This window comes from Loa loa (assembly GCF_000183805.2).
Source record: "Loa loa unplaced genomic scaffold supercont3.25, whole genome shotgun sequence".
Lineage (NCBI taxonomy): Eukaryota > Metazoa > Nematoda > Chromadorea > Rhabditida > Onchocercidae > Loa > Loa loa.
This window is the reverse complement of record NW_018108205.1, coordinates 35,320-46,779: the sequence shown is the minus strand read 5'-3', so window position 1 is coordinate 46,779 and position 11,460 is coordinate 35,320. Positions and strand designations below refer to the sequence as shown.

Here is an 11,460-nt window from a genome sequence, read left to right as displayed (position 1 = left end):
AATGAAATGACGATGTAAGGAAGTCAAACCTCAAAATCATCATCGACCAGAGAATTGATATCGTAGCTTGTAATACCATTCTGTGCATTAAGGTCAAGATGTCTTTGACACATATTATTGGCGTTCATTCTATATTATGGACGTTACCTAAATCACTTTCATTTACCTTCTGAATCACACATAGCGCAACGTTAATCTGAATTATGAGGTAAAGAACAATAATATCATGAATATGAACAAAAATGTAAATAGACAAAAGCAATCAAACAAACAAGGAACTGGGATTAATTCAGAATTTAAAGAATTTTGCTCCAGTTGAGCGGTATTGCTGCCAGACAATCTCTTGAAATAGCATCATTTACACCAAACGCTTTTGATGCAAGAATGGAATTCGGAAAGATTTGAAAAGTAGGCAAAAAATTTATTGCCTAAAAGGGAAACAATGCATCTATAATAACCACAAATCTTAATGACGATCTTTCAAAGGATGCCTTCTTCGATTCATGTGATAAATTATCAACGAAGAATAGTGTTTCTCAGGATTATCTTTAGTGCGGTCCAACCAATCAACTCTCCGAAATGCCAACAATCGCAACACACCCCCCGAACTTATCCTTTCTCAACAAATCACCCTCGCATAATTTAGATTTCGATGGGTCACTTTAGTTCGTATGAGTTGACGTTCGCAACCAACGCAACATAATTTTAATGGATCATTTTAGGGCTTGTGTCGTTCGCTATTATCATTCACATCTATCCATGTTATATTTCCATACATATTAGTGACGCTCTGCTCATAACTGTACTGCAGTATGAAGATTAATCTCAGTTAGGATGGTTAACGACAGGTTAAGATTCCTAACAATTGTAAATATCCAAATTCATCAAAAGTTGGGTTAATTTTATCTCAGTTGGTCCACCACTCTTCCTCCGTCCAACACTTCTGATCCTTGAACTGTATTGGCCACAGTATTCATCTTCAAACTATGAGATTTTTTGGGGAATCACAAGTTAAATTATGCTACCTAATTAGAAACCAAAAGCAGGAAGCAAATCCCGGGTCTTAGAGCATTCGAACTGAAGATCGCCCCTCCATTGAATAATACCTCAAAATCCAAGCAGTCATACGTTTAACCATTTGATTGCAGTGTGTAACCAGTAAGACCCATTTGTCGATGTGACAAACAGTCACATCTCGGTGGTAAGGCTGCTCAAGAGTAAATACAGTACTGACAAAAACACGGAATGAACTACAAACTTGACCTTAGCATTTCTGAAACCCACTGTTTTACAGACCTTTATTGAAACAGCCCCGAAAGCACAATGCATTTCTGCCACGAATCTGAATACATTCTTCTGGCAAACAAAATTTCTGCAACCAAATAGAATTTCCATTAAAAACATGTTGTGCGAGATTTGGAATGGAAATTAACAACATGAGAACCGGGCACGTTTCCAGCAAAATCACAATATCCTGGCCTATAAGCAACGATAACGAACGAATTCAATATTTTGATCTATGGACCAAAGTCTACATAGAAGGAAAATACAACTGAATGTATAACAGCCATCAATCCTACAAACATTTTGTAAGATTACCATAAATTATGTATCCCCTACACTATTTTTGAAGAAAACGAAGTCACTTCCAACAAGTAGTGAATTAAACTGTTATGAAGAGAAAATGAATAACATAAAAAAACGAGCTGGTAATGTAAATGACTAGTGGGGACACGATTAAACAAGAGTTTAACATTATTCAAAAAAAAGAAAAAAGACACATACACAAAGCTTCGGCATGATTTCTTCACAGTAAATAAATAAAAAATGAAGTACTGAACAGCAAACACAAGAAAGGCGGGAAGTTCATAAAAGACATTTCCAGAATTCGGGATTTTGCTGTAAACGCCGGGAAAAATTAGTATACCAACTCTGTACAGCAGAAGCTGGAATAAAGTCTGTAGATTCTCCAGGATTTTCTGACCGAGGCAAACGAACAGCAAATGACTGCAGATGGTTAATAAAATTTTGCAACATCTTCTCCGCGAACTGCATGAATGATGACTGCAATTCCAAGAAAAATTACATAGCGGTGGCTGAGGTTTGAGAAAAAAGCTGACTATATGTTCATTCTCCATCAATACATAACACCACCACTTGTAGTCCAACGTCTTTGCAGAAAAGGCAATAATACATAATATACAAAGTCGCCCGCAGACCTCTAGAAAGAGCCTCGTAATGTTAAACATCAAGCCAAGAAATCTGGTCCTGTCAGTCAGGCTTACTGTACTTCAAATTACATATTTCTTATTTGCTTAGTTATCAATCAAAACGTAGAAGTGTTTTTTCAGTTTGCTCGTTACTTTGCTATCTATGCCTGCATATATATTATCACGATCCAACCTAGCTCGTCACATTCGCTCCCACTCTGTGTTGTTTATTCCCTAAAGTTTCCAAGGTCATATCATACCTGCTGACTAGTTGTCGTTCCCTCAGCAGGAATTTTACTCGTGACAACTGCAAGTGGTTCTACACTGATACCAATTTGAGCATTGCCAGCTGTATTTCCATTGGTTGGTAAGTTTGATATGAACAGACCACCATGAACAGCATCCATTTTATGAAGCTAAAACAGGAAGATTGTACTAATCTTCAAACAAATCTCTAAGGTTATCCAGTCCTCTGTGTACTGCACTCGATGTATAATTTCCAAACATTTCAAACACAGATCTCTCAGGAAACTTTTCACTAGCTATTTCACACAATGAAATATCTGTAGTATCTGTGAGTTCACACTTCCTAGGAATTTGAATTTATACTTGAGCAACTCGAAATATAGCGCTCGGTTTATCATTTGCAATGTATCCGAGATAATGCCAGTTTGTTTCCGTTCCGATTTTTGGCCACCGAATATAAACTACAATTACTGTCATTTAATTAGAATTAAATCACCTCAGAGTTTATCCAGAGAGGAAAGGTCACAGATACATAATTTTTTCTATAGTGCGATATGTTTTTAATGCAAAGTACAGTTCGACATAAGATTAACTAAGAACCACCAGTTCAGTACAACGGACTTATAAAATTCACCGCGACAAATGTGACCACATACCGGTGCCACCCGTATCCGTAGGGAATGGTGCAACGCCCGTCAAGAACACGACAACATGATTCACTGAACCAGAACCAGCCACTTCAATAACAAATTCCGTTCCGCTCACTTGAACAAAATCTGTCTGAATCTAAAAGTTGGGCACATGAGTTGACAACAACAGCTCTATATGCCACGTTTTTAAAAGCATCCAGAAAATTAAGGGGTAACTATGACTCAATCAGAGTTCAAGCACTACGATTTGAAGCAGACATCATGCGACAGTGTCTGAGAAGTTACACATCTTTGCAATCAGTAGCTTAGCTGGAACAAGTGCCAGCATGTATTTCCTCATTTGTATGCGGTGTAACAAATGTAGAACGCCTATCATATCAGACATATTGTTGAAAAGGTACATATATCTTACCGGGCAACCAGCCACAATCACTCCGAACACTTTTAGCTGCTGATTCTCCATTTAATAATGAACAAGCCAGGAAGATACTACCATAACGACCTAAACACCATTTTAATTAATAGCATCGGTATTCCTCCTGCCTAAATGAAGATGGAGGAAAGTCGGTACAAGACTCATCAACCGTAACCATGAAATTGTCTCAGGACCAGCTCAAATTGTGGGGATTCGTACGAGTGCTTATGTTTTCCCATTTTTCACCAGCTTTGCTTTATTTCATTATGGGATGAACCAGGTTGACTAATGACTATATTTATTATGACACTGGTCAAAACTCATCCAGTTTTGTGAGGAAAAAATTACGAAAACACCGTACCAGTCATTGAAAATGTTTGGCAACTATGCGCTATATACAACTACTCAAAGAAAATATCAGATGCTGTTCTTATCTGATTTTCTCTATTTTCCAATCAACAATCACTACTCACAGTTGCGCTTACAATTACTTCTCGTCTTTCAGAATACTACCAGAGTAATTTAACGTATTCATGTAAATTTATAGTATATCCTCATCAAAGTTTAGAAGTTGAGAGTTGTTTCAATTGTGCCCGGTAAGAATGAAGTAAATGATCGGAAGACAGTATTTCGAATAAATTTTTCGCAACACTAGAGATATTGAAACGAAGAAAAATAAATGGTTATTATTACGCCCATAACCTGTTTAAATAACCGACTTAGCTCGCAAACATAGTATTTGTATTAACCCGCAAGAATTGTTGGAAGATTTGCTCTCCGTGTCACTGAACTTGTCAAATAATTTATTTATAATCAACAAAATTCAATCCTTTTCTGTTTTTGGTGAATTAATTAATTACCGCAACATTTATAAAGACTTAATTTAAAAAAATGAAAGTTGTTTCAGAACGATGACAGGAAGGAAAGGGAACTTTTCTTAACACTAATAGACTGAAATATGATTCGCCGAACTATTTTTCGAAAGAAACCTTCCAACAAGATATTAATTTCATAAACCGGCAATTGGTTACTATTTTCATCAGTTTGGATTAAATGATGATGATGAGTGTATAGGTAGACAGTTTTGCTAATCATTTTAAAAGTAATATAAGTATCATCCCTCGTTTGAGTGATGCTTCCCAACTCTCTCATTTCCTTCTCAAGATCTTTTTCCATCAGCTATTGGACATCAGCTGTCTTATCTCTATCATCAAACCAGTCCATTGCAATAAAAAGCATCTTTTTTATGCATGCAAATTATCTCCATAAGTTCTACAAATGAATGAAATAAGCTCTCGATAAAAGAGCATTGTGACTGTCTAATGTATTGCTGATATTTATCAGAATAATTTTGTAAGAGAGGATAGTTATTGATTTCTTAACGATAGATAATTCATTGGAAATGGACTATTCAGGAACATGATTGGTCAATCTCGCGGTATAAATATGGATCTTTATCGAAGCTTAAATTTGTTTTGATTGCTTCTGGTGTTTATAAAGTCATAGTTCCAAATTCATAAGAATATCCTTAAAGAATAATTCCATATTTCAAAGTTTTGAATCGCTTTGCTAGGCTAGGATAATTTCAAATTATGCTTTCTCGAAAACATTCGTAATTCAAACGCAATTTCTCAAATTTAAGAGTTTACTGAAGTGTAAATTGTTTTATGCATTCTATTTTTCACTGTTACAGATTAAAGATTAACTATTGTTTAATCGAATAAAAACATTAATGTTTCATTGGGCATCTGGTAGAACTTGTCATCAGCAGATGAGCTGTCAAACAAATCATTGGGTACCCCAGAAAAAAGCAGAAGAAAGATTGAATGATTTGAAATAATAAACTTTGTTTCAAAAATCTCGATCTTCGAAAATACTGCAGTGGAAGGAAGGTTGGATACAGCTTCATTTGAATTCCATGTTACAAAAATTAATTTGTTCTACTGGTTTTTCCCAGGATGCTGGGAACCATTCTTGAACGACCGATTCAGATCTAAAACCAACACAAAAGTATCGAAAAGACCATAAGAACTGAAAATGTGTGTGAATGAAAATGTGTGTGATATTCCTGCTTGATGTCAATCCCAGAAAAATGACCCGAGAATGAAATTAACATGAACTGTTGTACCTTAGCACACTACCCTCTATCTGATGACAAAGTTATATTTTACAGCACACCCTTTTGGAATTCGAAACATGATCGGAACACTTGGTAACTTTTTACTTGCAAGTTCAAATTTCAACTCAAAACTGTCTGAAAAGTGTAGTTTTATCTAAAATTCAACAGGTGAGAGAAAACAAATGACGAGAATACCATGAGTGCAAAAACAAAGAGATTCAGATAGCTATAACTTATATAACGGGAATATGTCTGGGTGTCCCATCCGCACGGATCGTATAATTGTTTACTTCGCACTTTTAATGAGAATAGCAATTAGTCTGAGGCATGGTTTTCGAAAATGGTAAATCCGAGTAGATTAGATACTCAAACAAATTCAAAATCTTGTATTACAGTTCAGTATTTCTTTACAGTACTTCGATACACCTAGGAAGTGACTAAATAATATTGCATCTATATCGCCTAAAATGACCCGATAAGATAATCATCACTAGTAATATAACTATCGCCTCTACTTTACCATGTTTTTTTCTTCTCTATTATGCCATATGAATTTTGTAAATTTCTTTATTGAATTCTGAAGATTCTTCGAACAAAAAAAAATCTTGAAAATTTGATGTGACAGATAATAGCGTAATTATTCATCTTTAACTCTTATTTATTGTGAACTTTTTGGAAATAGTTTTAGAAATTTTCGTCACTGAGTGAAACGACTGATGAATACAGCAGAACGTGGTGGACATGGACAATATGCTGCATCATTTCCTGGAAGGCCGGGTCCGCCAGGTAATCCAGGTTTGCCTTCTTCTCCGACAAATCCGTCTTTTCCTGGAGGGCCGGTTGGTCCTGCAGGACCCGGTTGTCCATCTGCTCCTTTTTCGCCATCTGGACCAGGGAGACCAGGAGGTCCTGGTGGTCCGGGTGGTCCCTGAGATCCTGGTGCACCTTTTCCTTTCTCTCCGTCTTTTCCGGGTGGGCCTGCTTCACCAGGTGGTCCCATCGATCCTGGTTTGCCCGCATCACCGATTGGTCCTGGTGGTCCAGCTTTACCTTCGCTTCCTGCCGGTCCTGGCAGTCCTGGTTCACCATCGGGTCCTGCTGGTCCTGCCTCACCATCCAATCCTGGCGGACCAGCTGGGCCTGCTGGACATTTGATGCAAGTGGTGTCAGCAGGAGGACATGTCACCGGTGCATATGTTACTGTATTGTCTTCTCCGGGAGGTCCAGGTGGCCCAGGTGCTGCAAGTTATCCAAATAGATATCAGATTTTATAATAGAATTTATGAATGTAAAAGTAAAAAAATAAATCGTTAATGTTCCGAAGTGAAAGAAATTGTGTATAATATATATATAAGCAAAATATATAAAAGTGTATATATAAGCAAAATTCTAGTTAGGAACAATAGTGCACACACTATAATTTGTGGATTTATAAGGATATATAAAAACTTACGCCCATCTTTTCCTGGTTCACCGGCCGGACCGGCTGGTCCAGGAGGACAAGTGATCTTGATCGGTTCACAGTGACAGTAATCCGGCAAACCCGAGAAATCCTGTCTTTTCTTACGGAAAATGCTTTTAAAGGGGTTTTCACGTGGTTTACTCGGTGGTGTCACGCTAATTTGTACGTCCATCAGCTCGGTCCATGCTGAATCGGTCTCGACACGAAAAACTTGAACTCCATCTATCACCGCATCATGTACCTATCAAAAATTCTGTGTTCTCAAAATAAGTTGGAACTGAAGTCTAAGGCAATTTCGAGTCAGCTTTCCTGGTAGAATTCTAAATGCAAACGAAGTGGACATATTGCACTGCCTGAACCAAACAGTGAGAAATCACTAATCTTGTGTCTTTCTATATTATATTCATGATAAAGAACAGATTTTCAAACTGGAACAGATTATTTTGAATTTTAGTGACTCAAATATAGAAATTGGCATCAATAGCTTGTTTCAGTTGTAATTAGGTTTACCCAAATTCTGAATTTCAAAATTTTTTCATGACAGAAAAAGAAAATACGAAGGTGTGAAAGATTAATGTTCTCCAAATCCCTAACATCGTGAAAAAAAAAAAAGATCTTTTTGTGGGTTATGAAAATATTCCTTTTTGTGGGTTATGAAAATATTCACCTGCGATGACAAGGCTAGTCATTTACCAGTGAGTACTCTTCCATTACAATCAACTTATTGCTACGGAATAAATTTTAAATTACTAGCTTCAAAGTTTTCAAAAAGTTAATTTTTTCAACGTTATCCATTTCGAATTCCGCATGATTTCAAAAGTTCGCATTCAATAAAATTTGGCTTGATAGCAGATTAACTGCATGTGCTGTGGGCAGTGGTTTTGGAAAGGATAGAATCCTTAAATTCCTAAGCAGTCAATTACGTTTAGTTGGAAACATTACGAACCAGGAATAGAAATAGAAGTGAAAATAAAAGAACACAAACAAGTCCTGTTCGTTAACGGAAAGAATATTTCTATGAAATATTTAACAAGCTTTCAGAAAGTGGAATGAAATTGCCTTCTTAAACTTGAAATAATACCTAAACTTATGATTCTAACAACGAAGATTCGCAGCCTAAAAGCGGTAACTAAAAGTGGTAACCAATATTACTCCGCTGACCGAATTGTAAAAAGTGCCCAGTTGCATCAACTGAGTGATAAGCGAGATGAATGGAAATAGTATCAAATTTTTGTGAAGGAAGTTAAAAGTGATAATTAGGAAGAGTCACCTCATTGATAGCGTTGTAGAGTGATGGTATCACCACCACACATGATAAAATTGCCACGGCACTGCATGCTGCAGCAACCAATGCGATGATTTTCGCCTCATGCATGATTTCTGAGAGTGCTGTACGACTGCTTCAGCTATCCTATTTTATAGCATTTTGAGGCGTTTCATTCTTTTGTCCGTCTTTTGCTCTCCGCCCCGAAAATCTAACGACGATTTACCCTCATCTCAAGGTCCTCCCACTTTCTACCACAAATTAAACTAACCAACCCCATCTCTTCTCTCATTTTTTGTTCAATTTTCAAGATGGAACATGAAGTACTGATGCGTTTTGAAAACTGGTTTATTAATCGGTGGTCTACCCTCATACAGCAAATGGTCTTTCGTCATTTTGTCTGTCGTCATGTGTCACCGTTGTATACCTCCGATATGGCATAGTGGTGAACATCGACGAAAGTTACAAGCTACGAAGATAGCGTACTGAGTAGGTGTGGTCGCTTGGTATTTCTGTGCGACAGTTACCATTTAACATCTCCGTTGCTCTTGATATCTATTTTCCAGGAATGTCAACCGGCAAAACACTGAGATAGAATTGTCTTCTTATGGATCTAACGATAAGAAAAAGAAAAAAAAGTGTAGGAATAAGAAAATAATGAAACAGTTAAGCATGCACATACATATGCATGCATACATCCGGCAACACACACACGCACACATATACACACAAACACACACACAAGTGCACACACAATACATACACACACACATACACACACGAACCCACGCTCACACATACATACGCACATACACACATACATGAACACACGTGTACACACATACACATATGCGCAGTCTTTCCCTCAATTATCATTGATTTTTTGTGAATTGTTAAAATGAATTGTTTAACGAGAGATGGGTTTGCCTTTGCCAAAAATGAACTTTTGGCTATCAGTAAAACTTCTTATTAAATAGTTCATTGGAATACTTTCTCCTCTTGTCCAACTTTCTTCCAATCAGATTAATGCATGCATTCTTACAAAGAGATGCACATCATAATCTTGCCTTACTGTACGAATTTGGCTAAACGAAGTTCATAAATAATTAAAAATTCAATTCTTTACTAAAGTTAATTAGCAGACTCCTGTGAATGAGCAGTTACAATTTGTCATGTGATAAGCCATTCCATTAGAGCACATATTGAACATTAATATTTCAGGGCATGAAACTGATCGGATTTGAAGTTGTTACAATTGTAAGTTAAGTGTCTAACTGAATGTCAATTTGATTTACTGAATTCGTGCTGACCTTAAGAATTACCCATCAAAATTGTAGTTTTTATTTAAACCAATTTACACAACTCAGTAATTAATATGGTAAGTAAATCAAATTGACGTGGAAATAATTGGCAAGCATACATTGTACCAATTTCATTTCCAACGGCGAAAAAAAGAGACATGAAATGTTCTTTAGTTATTGGATTACATAGTCACGATTTTCAACTTTTGAAATTGGAAAAAATTTCAAATTGTGAGATAAGAAATATCCTTGACGAAACCAGTTCACTATCGGATCGAGTACATATTTATTCCTTGTCTATTTCTCTCCAACCTATTCGGGTGTTTTGTTTTCCGTACGTCAATAATGATTCGAAACTGGTTCCTAATTAGCTATTTTTGTCATACTGCACCAAAATTTCCTTTTACACCCAACACGCACCAATACTGATTGCTAACTTCATACTTTATTCCAATGATAATCTTGGAAATCCAGCTTTTATTGTCGCATTTTCTTTGATTTCTTGATTTTTGCCTGTTTGTTAAAGTTAAATTTTACATTCACATTTGAAATGTGAAAGTTTTATTGGCTTCACATGTTCATACAAATTTCCTTTGAATTTGCAGGAGCCTGACATTCCATTCCATTTACTTGAAATTCTCATCGTGTAACGCATTTATTACGAATCAGTAAGTGTCGTAATGAGAGTAATTATCCTAGTTTTTGAAGGTTACTTTTTGGAAGAAATCTCTTCACTTTCCAATTTTCAATTTTAGAAGGCAATCAGTGAGACGCAAAGGAATTACCAATTCCTTGATCATGAGTGCAGAATATGGTAACGATTAATAACAGGAAAATTCGATATAAATCAGAAATCTGATAAGATTTGAAAACTTTGAATTTAAAATCGCTTCCACTGCAGTCAACAGAAAAATTCTGAAAGTTGTAACAAATTTTTCTCTCCACTGAAGTACACTTTCACTGCAGCGAAATTTTATTACAAGAAGGACTTAAAGGTCTTGACTGGTTGGTAATAATACTTTACCTAAATATTTCATCTGAAGAAGCGGTACTCATAAAAATGAAGATTGCCATCAGAAACTTTTTAAATCTTTTATATTTTAAATCTTTAATAATTTTCATTTTTGCTTGTAGTTTTTTTTCATGAAATTAATTCATTATTGTCGTTCAAAAATAAGTCCGAGAAACAAAAGAAAAATAAGTCCTAGAAAATTCAAAAACAATCCCAGAAAATTCCCCGAAAAGTGAATTCTGCTCGCTGGTATCCATAAATTCCCTTTAAACCGGACTCATTTCTTTTTATTACTTTTGAACTTCCTTTTTTCCTGTTTGATTTTCACACGGGCTATATTCGAATTAATTCAAAAATGTTCAGTTTAAAGTGATTGGCAATTTTTACTTTACTATTAATTTTCCTGTTGATTACCTCATCCTCCTGTTATGGTACAAAAAAGCTTTCCCAGCCTTTGAAAATTGATTGTGGCATATTAAAATGTGAAATAAGCAAGCTTGACACCTCAACACTCAATTGTTCTTCTGTCGATAATTACGTTGTTACTCAGCGATAGAATCAAATTTAAGGTGCGCCTTCGAAATTCTGAGTAAAATTCATTTCCTTCTCAAATTTATTTCATTTTTTAGGTGTGTACTACCATGCACTGATGATTAAATGAGCAGCACTGCGCAAATTAGTTAGTAAACCAATAGTGAAAAACATATACCACCGCTTCTCACAATTGTAAATTTCTCAACAATCAATTCATCCATTCTGTTCCATTCAGAAAAATAGCGAA

The 11,460-nt window shown here is 35.9% G+C and overlaps 2 protein-coding genes across 2 annotated transcripts; both read right to left on the bottom strand.

Annotated features, from left to right (window-relative positions):
- Positions 1 to 1,240: 1,240 nt before the first annotated feature.
- On the bottom strand, positions 1,241 to 3,676 carry LOAG_08930 (hypothetical protein). Its single transcript, XM_003144460.2, has 5 exons — positions 3,519 to 3,676; positions 3,113 to 3,242; positions 2,820 to 2,917; positions 2,471 to 2,626; positions 1,241 to 2,064 (listed from the first exon to the last, which is right to left on the bottom strand). The coding sequence occupies exons 1-5, from the start codon at positions 3,567 to 3,569 to the stop codon at positions 1,867 to 1,869; spliced, it is 633 nt and encodes a 210-aa protein (XP_003144508.2). The 5' UTR covers positions 3,570 to 3,676; the 3' UTR covers positions 1,241 to 1,866.
- A 2,586-nt stretch (positions 3,677 to 6,262) lies between these two features.
- Positions 6,263 to 8,612, bottom strand: LOAG_08929 (hypothetical protein). Its single transcript, XM_003144459.2, has 3 exons — positions 8,373 to 8,612; positions 7,094 to 7,343; positions 6,263 to 6,879 (listed from the first exon to the last, which is right to left on the bottom strand). The coding sequence occupies exons 1-3, from the start codon at positions 8,475 to 8,477 to the stop codon at positions 6,338 to 6,340; spliced, it is 897 nt and encodes a 298-aa protein (XP_003144507.1). The 5' UTR covers positions 8,478 to 8,612; the 3' UTR covers positions 6,263 to 6,337.
- Positions 8,613 to 11,460: the final 2,848 nt, after the last annotated feature.